We start from the raw sequence: 21,541 nt of genomic DNA on the forward strand, positions 1-21,541 counted from the left end.
ATGGGTTTTTGATAAGCGAGGGGATTAAGGGTTATGGGGAGAGGGCGGGAATGTGGAACTGAGCCACGACAGATCAGCCATGATCTTATTGAATGGCGGGGCAGGCTTGAAGGGCTAGATGGCCTACTCCTGCTCCTATTTCTTATGTTCTTATGTCTCAATATCTGAGGAGTTGCAAACAGAACTGAACACTGTGCAGTCATCATTCTTCCAATGCCTTTGGCCGCCTTACTCTATTAAAGCCATGTTGTAATGGTGAAGATGAAATTAATCTACAGCCTGCATTCATATAGCGTCTTTAATGTTGCAAAACATTCCAAGGCACATGTGGACATCAGGACAGATGACCAAAAGCTGGGTCAAAGAGGTCATTTTAAGAAGCACCTTAAAGGAGGAAAGAGAGTAAGGCAGAGATGTTTTATGAAGCAAATTCCAAGGCTCGGGCTGTTGGAGGTATGGCACCCCTGTGGGGGAGCAGTTAAAATTGGGGGTGTTGAAAAGACCTGAATTGGAGGAGTACAAATATCTCAGAGGGATGTAGGGGGTTGGAGGAAGTGATGATGAGGGGTGAAACCAGGGAAGAATTTGAAAACATTCACGGGAATACCAGGCAGTTGAATAATTTCATTTCTAAGTTTTTCCTCACAGGCATATAACCAAAGTTACAAGAATTCCTGAAATCTCAAAGGTTTTATTATTTGAAAGTAGGTTTATGTGCCTATTCGAAAGCAAATATTCTTCTGTGCTAAAAACGACAGGTTTTGCTGTTGCTTCTGTTTAATCGTAACTTAATAACTAATTTGTGGTTCACTTCTGGAGATAGAATCCCTGTGGTGCAGAAGGTAGCCGTTCGGTCCATGAGTCTGCACCGACCACAATCCCACCCAGGCCCTATTCCCATAACCCAATGCATTTACCAGAGCTAGTCCCCTGACACTAAGGGGCAATTTAGCATGGCCAATCAACCCAACCCACACATCTTTTGAGGAAATTGGAGCACCTGGAGGAAGCCAGGTAGACATGGGGAGAACGTGCAGACTTCGCACAGACAGTGACCCAGGCCGGGAATTGAACCCAGGTCTCTGGCGCTGTGCGGCAGCAGTGCTAACCACTGTGCCGCCCAAATATATACAGCCTATCACGTTGTTTATCCATCACGTTTGTCTATCACATCCTCTGTTTTTATTGTTTCATGGGCAAGATTTTCCAGCCTCCCAGTTGTGTGGTCCTGCCGGCGGGATGTGGCGCGTTGTTCGCTAGAGGCAGGATTCTCTGGTCTCACCACTATCAATGGGAATTCCCGCGCCCAACTGAAAACCCGCAATCAGGGGTGTGCTGCCAGTGGGACCAGAGAAACCTGCTATGGCATTAGAGTTTATCATTCCCTCTTTTTTTTATTTGTGGGACGTGGGTGTCACTGGCTGGCCAGCATTTATTGCCCGTCCCTAGTTGTCTGAGGACAGTTGAGAGTCAACCACATTGCTGTGGGCTCTGGGGTCAAATATAGGCAGATCATAAAGATGGCAGATTTCCTTCTCTAAAGGACATTAGTGAACCAGATGAGTTTTTCCAGCAATCGACAATTATTTCATGGTCATCAGTAGATTCTTAATTCCGGATATTTTTTATTGAATTTAAATTCCACCACCTGCCATGGCAGGTCCCCAGAATGTTAGCTGAGTTTCTGGATTAATAGTCTAGCGATAATGCCACTAGGCCATTGCCTCCCCGTTGGATTAGATAACTTGCACACAAGGTTATGTATTGGTTTGTAGGAAGCAAGGCAGGTTGTAGAAATGGTACCCCATTGTATTGGGCATGAGTAAAAGTATCTTGGAGAATGGCTGGTCTGTTATAGTTTATTGTATTTTGTAATTCCAATGTATGGGAAGTCAGTTTGTTTAATTCTGCAATATTTCTCTAGTTTATATGCAAAATAATGATGCTGGTTCTATTTCGATTTATGCAAATATAGGATTATTTATTTACAATGACTTAAATGATGCACAAGATATCGCAAGAATTGGAATAAAAACAGAAAATGCTGGATAAACTCAGCATATCTGGCAGCAGCTTTGGAAAGAAACAAGAGTTAATGTTTTGGATCTAAATGATTCTTAATTGGGTGTGGGCACTCTTCGATTCTGGAATTTCGGTATGGCAATGCATCTCTCAGCCACTTGCATTCCTATAAGAGCAGTTAGTTCAATAATTTGCATTGCATTTATTCAAATCCTGAAAAAAATTCACATTCGTGACTGCTACCTGCAGACTGAGGCACGTTGTTAAACAGAGGGTGGTCTTTGTATGTCAGTCAGGTGTTTAATTGTATTCAGGTATTGGGTGTTAATTGGGTACTCATTTATGCACAAATGTAAGCAATGGTTGTCGATTGGAGGTGCACAGGATGTAATATGTCTCTCTGTCGGTAAAGTATGTAATTGCATAAAAACTAGGCTCCAGTGTGCTGTCCTTCGCTTGGCTACTTGAGTTCTAACAGCTTTACTGAGCAAACATTCCACGCTTTTATAAATGGTCAATGCAGACAATGGGCACCAAAAGTAAGAGAACGCTCCCAGTACTGACATTCCTCACCATGACAAACATGAAATTGGAGACCATGTGAACAATTACAGAGAAAATTGAGCGCAATGGAATATTATATGCCCCATGTGGTATAAGTCTTAGCTGGAACATTCACTTAGCTTCCACGAAACGCCAACTTTTAGACCATTTCATGTTTCCAGCCTTTCCTCTGTAATGAAGTACAAATGATTTTGAAAACTGCAGCTGCTAGGGAACCAGCAAAAGTTTAAAACTCAGAATGACCTAAGCACCAGATGTAATACAGTCTTGCACCGTGCTTCTAGTTTCTGTTATTCTTGGTTTGACCAAACTTCAGCATAAATTGGTTATTGCAGCGATTGCCCTAAGATTTAATCTGAATAATTCGGGCCATATTGATGGTGGGGAAGATCTTGTGACACAGTGATAGTGCCCCTCCCCTCAGAAACTCTGGGTTCAAGTCCCACTTCAGGGCTTGCTGGCCATGGAAGGTGTGTGAGCACAAAATGGCCGAACTGCTTGATTATCAGCCAGCAATTCTTTGCTATAGGCTTGATAATAAGCGGGAGAGTTTCCTGGTCAGCCCTACTGTAGAAGGCAATGGAAACCATTGCAATACTTTGGCAAGTATAATCATGGACCAATCCAATGGAAGTCCATGGTCACCAATGTCCCCACTGGTGTCTGGTACCTGATGGAAGAAGATAATGAGCTGATTTCAGAGAAACAACAGAGAAGGAGGCTAATTGGTCCGTAATGTCTGTTCAGGCTCTTTGAATGAGCCAGTCCTCCATTCACAGCCCTGGAAACTTACTTTCTGCAAATGCTTTAATTGAATTTTTGAGCAGAAGGACGATTAAAATGAGAGCTGGTGGGAGAGGTTGCACTTATGGAGAACAGTTCAAAAAAGAACTTTCAACACGATCCAATTCCTCAGCCACAGCACGTCACTTGAAGTGATATATTGATTCATCAGTTTCTAGTAACTAGTGTCCTTGGGCAGATATGAAACGATTGCTCTGGTCGGTGACCAGGTGAAAGTATGGATTCATTTATATGTTTCTGTTCTTTCAGAACGCAGAAGCTTGGAACAATCTATCAACAGCGTATATTCGATTAAAGGAAAAGTAAGTCAATGACATGCTTCTTGTTATTGTGAGACGAAACAAACATCAGTTTGACTAATAAAGAAATTATTAGCATTTTTATAAATTTTGTACTTAATGTGAAATCACTTTTGAATCTTTCTATCCATTTAAGAACAGATTGCTGTGACAAGTAGGCCTTCTTTAACAATGCATTGCTTTGACATATGATTTTACTTTGAAAAACCTCAGTATACATATGTAATAAAAGTTTTACATAGATTGATCTTTACTCCTGCTTTCTCTCCTTCAGTATTGATTTAATACAGTACAACATACATTATATGTCTTTGAATGTCATGTCCATAAGCCATTGACTGAACGTTTATTGAAAATATTAAGACACTTTATACTAATTACACTACTGAAACCCAAGGGACAGTTCCTGCTAAAGCAATATTTGTGCTATTATATTTTTAAAATATACTTACTGTTGGGCCCATTCATTCCTTTGAACAGATGAAGGGACAGCATTTGTACAGCATTTAAAATGAATTTCTTTTATTGAACAGAACTTAAGAAAATTAACATGACAAAAGTGAAAAGGAAAAGCAAGCTTGGAGACTGCCTGCTAAGCCAGTCCCTGAACTGAGCTTGAACAGGATCTTGAAACTGAACTGAAAACACACATTAAAACCCACAATATATCTTGTTATTGTAGGTGTCATGCACAGGCTGTCTCTGTCTAGAAAAACGAGGCTTGCAGCTGCCGATATGAAAAATTTGTTTTGCCTGCGATGCGTACCCTTCAGTAATGCAGTCAATCTTTAACTAACCCAGCATGCCTTTTGAGTTTTAAAATGTAGTCAAGTTAGCAGTGTTAGTTAACCCCTTCAATCTAGCATTTAAATGTAATTGCATAGGCAGAAATATCTTAAAATGAAGTCTTTGCACAGACTGAAGCAAGCAGGGCTAAGCATACATAGGATCTCTCACGATAAAGAAGGGGAAGATTTTATAGGGCAGTTTAGTGGCACAGTAGTTAGCATTGCTGCCTCACAGCGCCAGGTACCCAGGTTCGATTCCGGCTTTGGCTGACTGTGTAGAGTTTGCACGTTCTCCCCATGTCTGCGTGGGTTTCCTCCGGGTGCTCTGGTTTCCTCCCACACTCCAAAGATGCGTGGGTTAGTTTGACTGGCCGTGCTAAATTGGCCTGTAGTGTCAAATATGTGGGGTTATGGGGATAGCCCTGGGTGGGATTGTTGTCAGTGCAGGCTTGATGAACTGAATAGCCTCTTTCTGCCCTGTCGGAATTCTATGATTTTCTAATCCTTTATTGCAAAGAGTTAGAAAATCTTCCTTTGTAGCATTATCTAGCAATCGTCTCAGGCTGTTGAATTAACAGGTGCAGGGAAACATTTTTTTCTCATTTCACCTCTTTAGTCAAACTCAGTGCAATATAATTCAGAGAATCCATAATATCGAGGAGTTCTGAGAGATTTGTTGTATTGTTCTGTATTACAGAAGCAAAGCGCTGCGATCGCTCCAGGAAGCCATTAAATGTAATTACGAACATTGGCAAATCTGGGAGAATTACATTCTTACCTGCATCGATGTTGGAGAGTTCAGTGATGCCATTAAAGCATATCATCGACTCATGGATTTGAAAGACAAGTACAGAGATGTTCAGGTGAGTCTTTCCTGTCATCTTATTTTGCTTTCTGATATTTCAGTCACATAGCTGAGCTTCCTTTGTAAGGGGTTGTTAATGATACTTTTCAGTTATTGGTGCTTTCTGCACTTTCTAATATATGCATCACATTAGAACACAAAGACGCTACAAAGAAATACAATCAGCTTAAGCGAGTAGGGAACAAGGTGGCAGATGGGGTATAATATGGAAAAGTAATTCATATTTGCTAGAGAAAAAGACATGCTATCAAAACTTTATGCCTTGCACTCATCAGGACAGATTCACAAGAATATCAGATTCAAAGGGAACAATTTATGCTGTATGAGAAGAGTATAAATTGTTATTCCCTTTGAAGTTTGGTATTCTTATGAATTTGTCCAGAGCAAAAGAAAAAACTTTGACAGCATGTCTCTTTCAGCAATAAACAAGTTCTGTACTACCAAGTGTCTATTCACTTTTCTGGGAAGAGAGAAAAACAGGATGTTTTTTAAATGGTATAAACGTGAAAATGTTGATATTTAAACTATGGGGCCTTGGGTGTACTCATATGAGGAACACAAAGTTAGCATGTTGGTACAACAAGCATTTTGGAAGGAAAATGGCATACCGGCATAGGGGTTAGGTTTCTACAGGGCTCTGATGAGACTACAGTTGGAACAGTAGATGTAGTTTTGGTCTCCATATTTATGGAGGTACTTGCATTGAAAATGATTACAGAAAAGCTTCACCAGATTGGCTTGTGAAATGAGAGAATTGTCAGATGATGGCCTTTGTACTATCTGGAGTTTAAAAGAATGCAAGATGGTTTCATTGAAGCATTCAAGATGATGAAGGGATTTAAAAGGGTCGAAATCCTGTCCCCTGGTTTCCCCAGGCTGGGGATTCCAGAACGTGGGGGCGCAGTCGCTGATCATTAAGGGCTGGGGATAAGGCGCGATTTCCTCATTCGAAGGACTGTGAATCTATGAAAGTCTCTACCTCAGAGGTTTGTGGATGGGATAGACTTTTTTTTGTGTTAGGTAATCGAAAGATAAGGGAAGTGAACAGGAAAGTGGAGCTGAAGATGATCATATTGAATGGTGGAGCAGGCTCAAGGGGTGAAATGGCCTACAGATGCTCATATTTCTAATGTTTGCCCTTGAATGTTTTTTTGAACCTGGGGTAGTGAAGTCTGCAAAACAGGTTACTGTAAATGTATCACTGTGATTGTCATGAGGCACAGTGGAAGAAAGATGATAAATTATTCCATTTCTAAAGTTATTTTTGAATAAAATGGCAAATTTTAAAAATTATTCCGGCCGTCATCACATTTCCCAGGAATGTTTCCATGCTTCATGCAGCTGGTTACCTTGAAGAAGCCTGACTGGGTATTGTGTTGGCTAATGAAAAGCTGTTCATTATTGTATGATAGCGCAAGAATGGTGTTGTGGTCATTCAAAGGTTAATGTTGTGCTGTTTCAGCGAATTTTAGGGAACCTGCTTGTAAATTCACTCAACGACAAAGGGACACTCCAGGCTGCTTTCTTAATCTGTGATAGATTGTGACTACCAGCCACACCAGGAAGCTGTTGCTTGTGATGCTAAACCATTTAGCTCTACTTAATCCTGAGCACAGAGTCAACCCACAGCTTCTATTGTCATTGTTATCTGATCTTTTGTTTCAGTCAGTGAGTGTTTACAATTCTGAAATGTTCGTTCAAATCAACAAGACATATAATAGAATGAGCAGAGTGGGTGGTACTGTGGGTTAGGATGTTACCCTTTGACTCCTGGGGCCAAGGTTCAATCCTAGACTGAAATCTGTTCACGTCTTTTTGCCAGGTGCCCCAAAAGCAGAAGTAACATTCCAGTTTGTTTCTAAACCCTTGCCATCCCTAGCAAGAAATCCGCTTTATTTAATCTGAATTATAAATTGTTCTCTGGTTAAATAGCTTTATCACTGACACCGATCCACTTTTTTTGTTTTGATTATGGTTACACACTAGTTGAAGAATGTGCCCTTTTATTCATGACTTAACACAAACTTGTGTTACGTTTGAAAGTGAAATGTACACTAGACACGAAATAATGAAACACTGGTGTTAAGTAATGTTTTATTTGGTGCAGCCAGTTTAACTGCTATAATCCTTTTAAGCCCCATATATGTTAATATTACTATTTAAATTGTATTTATGAGTGTCACTAGTAGGCTTACATTAACACTGCAACGAAGTTACTGTGAAAATCCCCCAGTCGCCACACTCCGGCACTTGCTCGGGTACACTGAGGTAGAATTTAGCATGGCCAATGCATCTAACCAGCACACCTTTCAGATGGTAGGAGGAAACCGGAGCCCCAGGAGGAAACCCATGCAGACACGGGGAGAACGTGCAGACTCCACACAGATAGTGACCCAAGCCGGGAATTGAACCCTGGTCTCTGGCGCTGTGAGGCAATAACCAAGACACGGAGGGGGGGGTGCTTTCTTGTCAATCTTATCACACAGATTGTGTACACACAGTGTCATTAATGAGAAAAAACATTCAAGTACAACAGAAGCATAAGGTCAGTCTTGAACACACAATGAATCTGTTAGAAAGATCCTGCATGAAATGTAAGGTGGAGTCCGACGAGGGAATGTTCTTTATAAAACCTTGGAAATGTGGGGACACGTTCCTGTAAAACATTTTCTTTTCTAAAGTTGCTTTTTGTTACCATTAAACAGCTGAAATGCAGGTGGATTTGCAACCCCCTAACCCCCCTCGCAGATCTTGGCCTCAATTTTTCAGAGCTCAAAATGAATTTTAGTGTATTAATTTTATCAACTGATCCTTCAAGTTTCTGAAGTAATGTCTGACTTTTGGGCCAGGGGCTGGGGAGAGGGGGACGCAGGACATGTTTACCTCAGACTATGTATGTCTAGACAATTTCTGGCGCAGAGTGTATACATTCTAGGGATGAGCACAAATCTGAGCCAATTCAAGATATCAGTGTAATTTGGCTTGGCCAGGTTTATCTTTGTTATTTTCTTGTACAGCTACAGGATTCTTCAGAAGAATATAACACAAAACACACTTTCCATCACCAGTATATGTAGCCCAGAGCAAGAAATGTTCTGAAGAAGAGCTAATTATGAACTAAATGAACTTTGTGTGTTTTGTGTCAACACATCATGTCAGAGATTCAGATAGAGTAGCATGTAAGTACATATATGCTGCAAGTTTACTGATGCATCTAAAATAGCACACAAAGGAAATTAAACCGATTAGAGTGATATCCAGGCCTGTGTTTGGAATTCAGTTTGATCAGCTGCAGGCTGTTTGAACCCAGGCCAGGTTACTTGTGCTGCCTGTAGAAATAAGGAAAATAGATCCAGACGAACAGAAGTAGAAGCATCCCTGACTTTCCTTCGATATCCAATAATGGAAACGTCACACTATATTTGGCTCCTGAATCGGGCAAATGGATTTGCAGCCCCAAGTTTCACCGCTGGCTCCATTGAGTTCCATGTGTGCAGATGTCAATTCACTTGTGTCCAACTGCCAGTGCAGTTTTGAATGCCAGCTCACGTTGGAGAAAAGAATTGAAGCATGACTTTGCAAAGTTTTTCAAGCACAGACTGGATCAACTCTGAATGAACCACTTTATGGCACATTGGTTAGTGCTGCTGCTTCACAATGCCAGGGTCCCAGGTTCAATTCCAGCCTCAGGCCACTGTAAGTGCAGACATTCTCCCCATGTCTGCGTGGGTTTCCTCCAGGTGCTCCTGTTTCCTCCCACAGTCCAAAGATGTGCGGGTTAGGTTGATTGGCCATGCTAAGTTGTCTGTTAGCATCTGGGGGATTAGCAGAGTAAAATGCGTGGGGTTGCAGGAATAGGGCATGGGTGGGATTGTGGTTTGTGCAGTCTTGGTGGGCTGAATGGCCTCCTTCTGTACTGTAGGATTCTATGATTCAGTGACGATTGGAATGATTCTGCTGGTCTCCAGCTACATGCCCTAAATTTGATTTGTAGAAGATCACAGTAGAGTTGTGCCACACAATGCATCCATGTGAAGCATAAACTTGAACATCTTAACGAAAACACAAGATATGTAGTATGGCTGATTTGGAAATCTCTAATTACTAGATTAAACAGTTTTCAGAGTCTGCCCTTTGAATCTGGTCACTAACTAGCCACCTTTTGTTTCTTAGTGGACTAACTCGCCTTTCTTTAGCAGCATTTCATTGCATTGACCTTTGGTACTGTTTGTCAGGGGTCACAAATGTCAGGCATCATTCATGGAAGTCATGTTTCCCGTGCTGGCATTTTTACAATACGTTCTCCCTGTGACCCTTGATTAACAAAACACCATGTGGACAGAGTAAATACTGGCTAAGAAAGAAATGCTATTTCTTTATACATCGTACAAGGCCCTGGGAACTACTTGTGTGAAAACTGGAAGAATGGGCAGAGGCAGAAAGCAAAGGATTCAAGAAGCAAGAGTGTGCAGTCTGAAATATCTTTATCTTTATTTGAAAGATTGAGCTTCAGTGTTGTAGAAAGGTGAATGTAAATTATGAACTTATCACACTCTTCCAATTAAGTCAGAAGTTCTACAGATTTACAAGGAAAATCAATGCAGGTGTGTTACCCTTTCAGATGGAAGATGTAACTTATGTATTTTCTAGTCCATTCCAGAGTGAAGTTCCTTCATCAGTTCTCCTACCCACCTGACGAAGGAATAGTCAGTTCTGAAAGCTAGTGGCGTTTGCTACGAATAAACCTATTGGACTTTAACCTGGTGTTGTGAAACTTCTTACTGACTTCTTTAATACCCAGTCAATGGCAACTACAAAGGAAGAGGGGAAAGAATGCAACCTTGCCTGACCTTAGATAGGCACTATAACATCCTCTGCCATAGAGTCATAGAGGTTTACAGCATGGGAACAGGCCCTTCAGTGCAACTTGTCCATGCCACCCTTTTTTGTAAACCACTAAGCTAATCCCAGTTGCTTGCATTTAGCCCATATCCTTCTATGTCCATCTTACCCGTGTAACTGTCTAAATGCTTTTTAAAAGACAAAATTGTACCCTCCTCTACTACTATCTTTGGCAGCTCGTCCAAACATTCACCACCTAACACAGCAGCTGGAATCCTCTTGGATCTTCTCAATAGCTGTAACTATCCTTGATGAGATACGAAATAAAGAAAGAATCTTCCAGGGTGAAGGTTGATAAAGGCCTTGGTGAAGTCAGTGAATTTGATGGCAAAGAAAGCTTGAAACATGGCAGTTTTCAATGATGTGCCATTGTGTAAAAAGCTGCTTATTGCAAGATCGATTTGGTCTGAAACCTGATTGTTGTTTTTGAAGTTCACCATTCACAATGACTCAAATATGGTTAAGGATCATTTGGCAGTAGATCTTACCTGGTATTGATCGGAGAGTGACTCCCTTCAGATTCAGTGAGGTTGCCTTTTAGGGACACCGACAGTTGATCCATCTTTCCAGTCTTGGAGAACAGTGCTGATGTCCTAGATCTGGTTACAAAATTTATGTAATTCCTGGACAGTGGCTTCTCCATCTGTGTTTAGTGGTGATAGTATTTAAGCTGAGCGATCTATTGCTTTTGAGTGTAACAATTTCTCTCTCATCTCGCTGTCAGTGAATTTTGCTATACTTCATTGGAAACTCCAATGTGGCCTGGTTGACTTGGACTGGGATGGTCGTAGCAGGTCTAGTGAGGACCTCTTAGAAGTGATTTGCCCATCGTTATTACTTGAATGGGGATGGCTGCTTTAAAACAGGCTTGTCCAAAATATGGCCCTCAGACCACTAACTGGTCCGGCGCACACCTCTGTCTGGCCTGCCAACTCCTTATTCAATATATTGTCAGCAAATGAATCCTAAGAGTCGTTAAAGAGCTGCTCACATGCATTTGCCCACTCACATTCTGGTTATTCTTATTGCTTATTCTCTTTTGACTTAACAATTTATTGCTGTGACATCGCTATACTTTTGCTCAACACTAGTTACTTTCCTTAAACCTCAAATGTTTTTTTGAAATTCGGTTTATTGTTGTGCCAATCCTTATCTTTCTGAAATTTAATTGAGTTGAAAAATATGCAAATATACCCCTCTGCTCCGCCGAATAAAATGTTTAGACCAGCCAGCTTTAAAAAAAATCACTTTTGGGGCAGCGGGGCAGCACAGTGGTTAGCATTGCTGCCTCACAGCACCAGGGACCCGGGTTCAATTCCAGCCTTGGGTCACTGTCTGTGTGGAGTTTGCACATTCCCCCTGTGTCTGCGTGGGTTTCCTCCGGGTGCTCCGGTTTCTTTCCACAACCCAAAGATGTGCTGGTTAGGTTGATTGGCCGTGCTAAATTGACCCTAGTGTCAGGGGGATTAGCAGGCTTACGGGAATAGGGCCTGGGTAGGATTGTGGTCAGTGCAGACTTGATGGGCCAAATGGTCTCCTTCTGTACTGCAGGGATTCTGTTAAGCAACAAAATATTTAGTGTCCACTGCTCCAATATATTTTGCATTCATGTCTTTGCAAAATGCCAGTGCAAATCCACGGTAAATGGAAATTTGTTCCAAACGTGAAATTCCATTGCACTGATATCTAGAAGCACCAAACCTATCTCTCCATTTATATCCATTCTTGTGTTCAGAAAGTGCAGAACCAAAATAATACATTTGTACATGTTCAGGGCCCTCATACATGTACAATTAATATCTGAGTATGTTGGTGAATCTATCCTTTGTGTGCCAACCTAATTAAAAGGCAATGATTGTGGTTCTATGTAGAAATTGGCATAAGAACATAAGAAATAGGAGCAGGAGTAGGCCATCTAGCCCTTCAAGCCTGCCCCGCCATTCAATAAGATCATGGCTGATCTGTCGTGGCTCAGTTCCACATTCCCGCCCTCTCCCCATAACCCTTAATCCCCTCGCTTATCAAAAACCCATCAACCCGCGTCTTAAAAATGTTTAGCGAGGCAGCCTCCACCACCTCAACGGGCAGAGAATTCCAGAGATTCACCACCCTTTGAGTGAAGAAGTTCCTCCTCAACTCCGTTCTAAACCGCCCCCCCCCTTTATCTTGAGGCTGTGTCCCCTAGTCCTACTGTCCTTTCTGAGCGGGAAGAGTCTCTCCACCTCTATCCTATCCATCCCATTCATCATCTTATACGTCTCAATGAAATCTCCCCTCATTCTTCTAAACTCTAACGAGTACAAGCCTAGTTTATTCAGCCTCTCCTCATAGCTCAACCCCCTGAACTCCGGTATCAGCCTAGTAAACCTCCTCTGCGCTCCCTCCAAGGCCAAAATATCCTTGCGTAAGTACGGCGACCAAAACTGCACACAGTACTCCAGCTGCGGCCTCACCAATGCCCTACACAGCTGCAGCAAGACCTCCCTACTGTTATATTCAGTCCCCCTCGCTATGAAGGCCAGCATCCCATTCGCCTTCCTGACCACCTGCTGCACCTGCTGGCTGAGTTTTTGCGACTTATGCACAAGGACCCTGAGGTCCCTCTGCACCATCGCCTGCTGCAGTTTTTCACCACGTAAGAAATAGTCCTTCCTACCATTATTCCTACCAAAGTGGACCACCTCGCACTTGCCAACATTAAATTCCATTTGCCACCTCCTGGCCCATTCGCCCAGCCTATCTAGATCCTTCTGCAGACTCTCCACACCCTCCACGCAATTTGCCATTCCCCCAATCTTGGTGTCATCAGCAAATTTCGACACCATACACTCGATTCCCTCCTCCAGATCATCTATATAAATGGTAAATAGCTGAGGCCCCAGCACCGACCCCTGGGGCACTCCACTAGTCACCAACCGCCAATCCGAATAGCACCCATTAACCCCCACTCTCTGCCTCCTACTTGACAACCAATCCTCTATCCACGCTAACACCCTACCCCCCTGCTTAATGCTCCACGCCCCCTTATCTTCTGCAATAACCTCTTGTGAGGTACCTTGTCAAACGCCTTCTGAAAATCAAGAAAGACCACATCCACCGGCTCTCCTCTATCCACCGCCCTAGACACATCCTCATAGAACTCCAATAAATTTGTCAGACACGACTTCCCCTTAATGAAACCGTGCTGCGTCTGCTCTATCAAGCAATTCCCCTCAAGATGCCTCGCTATTTCCTCCTTGCTTTGATTGTTAGTGTCTGATGGTGGCCCCTGATGCACAGTTGGGAGATTGAAGGAACAGTGCATTCCAATAGCATGTATTGTCCTTGGGTCTCGTGCCTGGGGGTATCCGAAATATGCACTGGGGAATTGTACCTACACACCCGGAAGCCCCATCTGAGATGCACAGCAATTGCGTGGGAGGTTCAGACATCCATTGGGCAATTGCTCTGTAATGAGTACCATTCAGTACAGCGATTCAAATCACAAACTCCGAATGGTTCCAATTGTATTACAGTAATAGTTACCAGAAAAAGTTAGAAGAATTAAAAACCACTTCTAATTTCTGAGCATTGAGAGTAGTGATAACAACCAATTACCCCACCCCAACTCACCAACTATCCTTCTCACTCCTGCTTAATGCTCTCCCTACCCCACATCAACCCCTGCTTTACGGCAGCCCATGCATGATCTGTCTTTCCTACCTCCAATTCAGCTGCTCTGGCATAAGACTTTGGGGATTTGCAGCACTGCATCTTGCTCACCTGGCCCAAGTTGGAAGTTCAGGTGAGAAAGGTAGAGCTGCATTTTAGGGTAAGTAACTCGAAGCAGAGTGGCAATCCAACTCTGCCACTCAATGGAATTTAGGGACCGTAACTGTTAAGAGCAAGACAGCATGGAAGAACTGAAGGAAAGTATTTTTCTTCCCCTGTAAGTACCACATTCCGTCTGCAGCTTTCAGATTGCAGGTAATGCACATTTCCTGTCTTGGCAAACTTTACAAAAAAGTGATGTAAAAAGTTTACATGTTGTGTCTGATTATTATGAATTTTTGTTTGCGTTAAGTTGCACCATGGGCTGTTAATGTGTGGATCTGCACTAACCTTTACCCAGATACCAAACACCTGGGAGGGTGATTCTCCCGTCGGGGCCAGGAGACTCAAGTGGAGGCCGTTTTGCAGGCTGTCTACTGGGGGCCATGGTTTCCGCAATTCTCTGGCAGCCAGAGTTCCGGCGCCATCAGCTCTGCACCAGAAATTTCACTCCAGCAGGGTTTAGTATAGCTCCCCACTTATCACTAGTGATCCAGCCCCGCTGGAGTGAGTGGGGGGGCAATCGAGGCCCAGAGGGTCGTGCGCTGGAGAGGAAATGCTACCCCCTGGGCATTGCCACCTTGGCAGTACCAGCCTGGCTCCCCTTGCACTGCCCAAGGGGCAAATTGCCAATGCCCAGGGGCCACCTTGACACTGCTCACTGGGCATAAGGCTTTAACAGGGCCTAATAGGGCTCGGGGGGTGATCAGTGGGGGTTGGAGCTCCCGCTGCCACTCTGCATTTGGACTGGGTTGACCAATGGGGTGGGGGTGTGGCCTGCCTGCTGGGGGAGGGGAGGAGAGGACAAGGCTGACCTGGGCATGTTCGGGGGGCCAATACTTGGGGCCTATTCCCATTGCGGGGGTGGTGGGGGGGGCGTCAACCTGGCCAGTGATCAGGAGGCTGGCAGTGTGTGCGCTGATCTGAGCACTGATAGATCGGTGCATGCGCAGTGGCCAGTTCAACTCTATGCTGCCGGCCTCTCCAGCAGAAAAAGGCCTCAGCCTCTGATTTTCAGCAGGATTCACACTGAGGCACTCTGTAGTGCACAAAGTGTCGGAGATTCATTTTGAAACTTCCGCTGAGAAAGCCAGCATGATTTACTCCAGTTTTTACACAAATTCAACACTTAGAATTTTTTTGGGACAATGACCCACCTGGTTTCAGTTGAGTTGACGAAAGGGAGGCACTGAAAAAAAAGGGAAGAGAAGAAAAAACAGAGAATGCAAATTTAACCCAGGTACAGATAGAGTGGGTGACACATGGGGCACAGTTCTGTAACTCTTAGCAGGGAGCTGAAGATGGGCAGCGATAGAGATCTTGAGGACAGATATTTTGCCCTCAGTCACAGTCAGAATAGTTTTAGTCAACAGCATTAGTTTGCTCAGGGTTAAATTTCTCTTGGCCTGGGAATAGAATGTCATGGTGATCTTAACTGGCACTGAAGGAGAATAACTTGTGAAGGAAAAATGAATTAAATCTTCGGACAGAAATGCCACAATTTTTGGAACAAAAAGCGTTTTTTTCTCACAAAAGCTCAAAGCTTTCTGTTCCCTAATAAAACCTGCATATTTGCAGTATAGCCATTGGCACATAATTGCATACAGCTAAAGCTACTTCGGACTGGATTCAGAGAGTCCGGCATCGGAAAGCCAGGTCTTGGCTTTTACTTTGCTGAATCTGGATCCCTTATTCCTATGGTGGAATTGTAGATCAATTTGTCATACGTCTGTGAGCCTAACACCGAGATAAGGGACTTCATTTAGCAGTGAGAAGCCAGAGTCTAAATTAAAGCATACAAACACGACTTCAGATTAAGCAATACAGAAATCAGTGTGTCATTAGAAATGAGGTCCTTTGAAGAACATTCTACCATTTTGATGTTCAGTGTGGGATTTCTGTTAATCAGATCAATATTCAATTTGATCATGTTATGTGTGGAGACTGTCACTTCTTGCTGTTACTTTGTGTTCTTGTTCTCATAATCAGATGAGAGTTTGTGATATGATATTCTTTAGAAACAATAGTTGAGCCCATCATGTTTCTGATATTACATTTGTTAATTCAGGACTATAAAGTTAAAGTTTATTTATTAATCACAAAGTAGGCTTATATTAATACTGCAATGAAGTTACTGTGAAAATCCCCTAGTCATCACATTCCAGCACCTGTTCGGGGACACTGAGGGAGAATTTAGCATGGCCACTGCACCTAACCAGCACATCTTTCAGACTGTGGGAGGAAACCAGAGCACCTGGAAGAAACCCATGCAGACATGGGGAGAACATGCAGACTCTGCACAGATAGTGACCTAAGCAGGGAATGGAACTTGGGTTTCTGCGCTGTGAAGCAGCAGTGCTAACCACTGTGCCACACGTCTTCCCATTTAGGCCTATGCCACCGTGCTGCCCTGGAAGCAGCATTGTGAAAATAACTAAGTGTTTGAACTTTTTATTTATCTTTCCTTTCAAAATCGAATAATAATACCAAGTTTTTTTAACTATTCGGATTGGTCAATTTAAGGTGTATATCAGTTGGTTTTATACCTTCTCTGTTTATTGCAAGTGATTTCTATCAAATACTCCGTATCTTCATGTTGCAATGAAATGTTACAACGATCGCTTAGCCTGTTGGGTGGGTTTGTTGGGTGGGTAGTGCCTGGGTTTCGTTTTCAGCACCATTTTCCACTGGGACAGAACTGCAAAGTTGAAATGTAATCAGTTTTTAGGGGGATAAGATGCAAAACAAATTTGCAAAAAAAAAGTTGTTTCAGGGAAGAGGTTGATGACTGCAATTCTTATTGCATTAAATTAAATTTTGAAGTATGTGAGTGTCATCCAAGTGGATTGCCTTTAAAGTGATTGGAAATGAAATCTTTTATAGCCAGATGAGCCGGATAACAAATTTATAAAAATGTTTCAAAGAAGTGTTTGCTTAAATAAACGGTGGAAGGTAAGCTTTCAGAAGTATGGACAAGGGGAGATGCTGACTCTTTCTTTCTTCCTGGGGTATGATTACTCTCTCCCTCTCATGGGGTATGGTCAAGGAGTTGCTGACTTTCTCGGGGTACACCAAAGCAATGTGATCCATCTCTCTCAATACTCCCCAGTCACCAACTGTGTCACAAGGCCTTCTTACATCCTCCAATATGTAAGGTTTGTGAATCAGGCTGAGAAAAAATGCAGTCCTCACCCCCAGAAAGTATAAACTCCAGGCAGTGTTTTCTACATTAATTATGGAATTGGGAGGTACTCTGTGGTGCTGGCAGGATGGGAGGGGAAAAAAATGGAAGAGGGTACAAGGAACCCAACAATAAAATTACTCTGGAGGCAGGGAAAGAATGGTGAGACAGCAGTGGAAGGTGATCTGACATGGTGGGGATAGGGAAATAGCCATTGTTACAGGACCACATTGGAGGGATGGGAAAGGATGGCATAAGATAGGGTTTTTAAAGAAGTATTTTTGCAATAAAGATACTAGTTTTATCACAGAAGTTTAGCGGTCCTCTGCTGCTGTAAAATAAGCTCCAATTCTGACCACCATTCTTCCTTCAGCCCCATTTCCACACTAGCCTCAATTACAAGATGAGAGCACCCATTCCCCACTTTGAGTGTGACAGGTAAGTATGCAGGAAACCTACTACTGGGCCATTAATGGAGCTACTCAGAGCAGGCTGAATATTATGTGAGGGTAGCTTGTCTTCCTTAGGGAAGCAACCTGCTAACATGCTGAGATGATGAATTTATTTTGGGGCAAAGGAGATTCTGAGGTCAAGTTCCTCCCCTATTGTACCGGTATATACAATAACCTGCCCTACAACACTTTAATGTAAATGTTTTACCCTTGCTTTAGGGCAGATGATTTTGACTTGGCGTGCCATCCCATAACAATTCCTCAAACCTCTAGATGTTGACTGCCCGAATTCTTCGGTTTTGTGTAAACAGTTCCTCAGGCTATGAACCTACTGATTCTGAGAAATACAGATCATTGGCTGCAGCTCCTTTCTACACATCTTCTAACTCTTTGCAGTTTTGAACATTGCAATTATGGAGAGTATATTTCCAAACAGCATTTTGTGCAATAAAATTGATTCATTGCTTTGCAAGCTGTCTAGCCCTCAAAAGGGAATTCAGAGTTGATATTCTGCATAAGGCAATCTACTTTACACATGACTGAGGTATTCTGTGAAACGGGCAAGATCTAATATACAGGGACTGTAAATTATAGGAAACATTTCGACTGCAAACACATTTGTTTACTACAAACTCCTTACTCTACTTACTGTACATCCACTTCATCCTTGTGGAAATAAATCAAAGTGGTCGTCAGGATTCAGATTTCCAGTTTATCAGATGGTTGCTATCAAATGCGCCAAGTTCTGTCCACCTTTTACCCTTGTGCTCACCAACCGACATTGGCTTCTAATCAAACAATGTGTTGATTATAAAATTCCCAATCCTTGTTTTCACTTCCCTCTATGTCATTGGCCTCACCTTTCCCTTTCGGCAAATTCCTCCAGCTCCACAAGCCTGCAGGACGCCTGCGCTCATCCAATTCTGGCCATTTCGGCATTCTCGATTTTAAATCGTTCTATCATTGGCGGTTGCCCCTTCAGTAGTTTAGGCCCTAAAGCTCTGGAACACCCTCCCTACACCTCTCCATCTCACTTTCCTCCTTTAAAACACTCCTTAAACCTCTTCGACCAAGTTCTTGGTCATCTCACCTAAACCTCTCCTTATGTGGCTTGGTGTCATATTTGATTTTATAATGCTCCTCCGCCATATGTACAGCAATCTTTCATGGAAAAGACCCACCATCATCTTCTCAAAAGCCAGTAGGGATGGGCAAAAAATGCTGCCCTTGCCAGTGAACCCCACATCTGGAAAATGATTTTATGAAACATTTGTGGATCATGTACTCATTCTTATATGGGATGGCTTCACAGCAAAGCATTGCTTGTTGAAAGGTGAATAGCACAATTTTGGTAGTGACGCAATGAGCTGCTGCGGTTCTCTGTCCGGGTATCTGTTCTTCTTGTGTTAAGGGTAGGTGATGACTCTAGACTCAAGACTCTAGACTATTAATCCAGAACTCAGCTAATGTTTTGGGGAGCGGGATTTGAATCCCGCCACGGCAAATAATGGAATTTGAATTCAATTAAAAATATCTTAAATTAAGAATCTACTGATGACCATGAAACCATTGTGGATTATCAGAAAAACCCATCTGGTTCTCTGATGACCAGCCAACAACACCCATGTCTCACGAATGAATGAAGAAGAATGTTATCATCCATAACATTTTGGATTTTTCATGGTCAACATCTTTCAAAGGATGTGTCACAACCACGTACCTGAAAAGATTGGTTAACTTGAACACACCTTTGTCTTTTGGTATGTAATTGTGTTTTTATGTTAATGATATCATAAGATAACTTGGTTTGACCACAGTTGGACACTGCACAGTTCTGGCCTTTGAATATTTTGCTTAGACCCCATTTAGGAATAAAAACATATGTTCAGAGGCCGAGCGGAGGTTGCTGGAATGGGAGGGCAATTGTGGAATACAGACACGACTATTTGGGCTGAATGATCTGTTTCTGTGCTATATGTTCGGTATAGATCTATGTCATTAATGGCTGAAGCTGCAACAAAACCTTCCAACATATTTCAAATTACTTAATATACATTACATGCAGTCAGTTTAGAAGTATAGTGACTCTTGTTAGGTAACAAATGCGGCAGCCACTTTCCGCAGTACAGGCTGATGTTTTTGGACTTAGCAATATTGAATATAGAGAGGTATATAAAATCTTAGAATTGTTACAGCACAGTAGACCATTCAGTTCATTGAGCCCATGCCAGCTCTTACAAGAGGAATTTAGTTAGTCCCACCGCCCTTTTCCTGTCGGAAGGGCTATGTCCTCAGACATTACAATACTCCTTATTCACCTATGACTGTGTGGTCATATTTCCCTCCCATTGGATTTTCAAGTTTGCTGATGACAAGTGGTTTGGATCTCAAAAAATGATGAGACAGACTATAGGAAAGAGCTAGAGAATCTGGTGAACTGGTGCGGCAACAATAATCGCTCCCTCAATGTCAGCAAAGTGTAGTGGAGAGCATGCCTCTGTCAACATCAATGGGGACAAGTAGAAATGTTCGGGAGCTTTCAAGTTTCTAGGTGTCCAAAGCAACAACAATCTATCCTGGTCCCCCTTTGCCAACGCTCTAGTTAAGAAAGCCTACCAATGCCTCTACTTTCTCAGAAGATTAAGGAAATTTGGCATGTCTGCTACAACTCTCACCAACTTTTATAGATGTACCATGGAAAGCATTCTCTCTGGTTGTATCACAGCTTGATATGGCGCCTGCTCTGTCCAAAACTACAGAGTTGTGAATGAAGCCCAATCCTTCACTCAAATCAACTTCCCACCCATTGACTCCATCTACACTTTCCACTGCCTCAGAAAAGCAGCCGGCATAATTAAGGACCCACACACCCCAGACATACTCTGTTCCACCACCTTTTGTCGGGAAAAAGATACAAAAGTCTGAGTATAACCCAACCGGCTCAAGAACAGCTTCTGCTGTTCCAACAGCCTGCTGTTGTCGGACTTTAGAATGGACCTACCTCATAAAATATTGATCTTTCTCTACACCCTAGCTATGACTGTAACATTCTGCACTCTCTCCTTCTCTATGTACGGAATGCTTTGTCTATATAGTGCGGAAGAACAAAAAACAGTACAGCAGAGGAACAGGCCCTTCGACCCTCCAAGACTGCACCGATCACGTTTACTATCTAGGCCAACTGTTTATATCCCTCTATTCCCTGTTTGTCCATATGCCTATCAAGATAAGTCTTAAATATTGGTAATGTAACTGCCTCAACCACCTCACTTGACAGTGCATTCCAGGCCCCCACCATACTCTGTAAAAAACTTCCCTGGCATATCTCCACTGAACCTTTTCACCCCTTGTCTTGAACTTGTGCTCCCTTGTAATTGTCATTTCTGCTCTGGGAAAAAGCTTCCAACTGTTCACCCTATCTATACTTCTCATAATTTTATAAACTTCTATCAGACCGTCCCGCAGCCTCCGTCTTTCCACAGAGAACAATCCCAGTTTATTCAGTCTCTCCTTTCTCATAGCTAATATTCTCCATATCAGGCAACATCCTGGTAAACCTTTTCTGCACTCTTTCCAAAGCCTCCAAGTCCTTCTGCTGGTGTGGCAATCAGAATTGAACATAGTATTCCAAATGTAGCCTAACCAATGTTTTATCCAACTGTAACGTAATTTGCCAACTTTTATACTCGATGCCCATCTGATGAAGGCAAGCATGCTATATGCTTTCTTCACCATTTTTTCCCCCTTCGCTGCCACTTTTAAGGATCTGTGGAACCGTACTGTCAGATCTCTTTGTGTGTCTGTGCTCCTAATGGTTCTGTCATTTATTTTGTAGCTCCCACCTGAATTAGATC

General features: G+C 42.6%; 1 protein-coding gene across 1 annotated transcript in view; it reads left to right on the forward strand.

Moving 5' to 3' along the window:
- The window catches only part of ttc27 (tetratricopeptide repeat domain 27), a 200,682-nt gene that overhangs the window by 136,498 nt on the left and 42,643 nt on the right, over window positions 1–21,541 (forward strand). Inside the window, exons 15-16 of the mRNA XM_080200718.1 lie at window positions 3,640–3,692; window positions 5,175–5,340. Of these exons, the coding sequence (XP_080056844.1) occupies window positions 3,640–3,692; window positions 5,175–5,340 (219 nt within the window). The remainder of the gene's footprint in view (window positions 1–3,639; window positions 3,693–5,174; window positions 5,341–21,541) is intronic.

Source organism: Carcharhinus amblyrhynchos, chromosome 12, assembly GCF_965287045.1.
Source record: "Carcharhinus amblyrhynchos chromosome 12, sCarAmb.v2.hapA, whole genome shotgun sequence".
In the NCBI taxonomy this organism is placed as follows: Eukaryota; Metazoa; Chordata; class Chondrichthyes; order Carcharhiniformes; family Carcharhinidae; genus Carcharhinus; species Carcharhinus amblyrhynchos.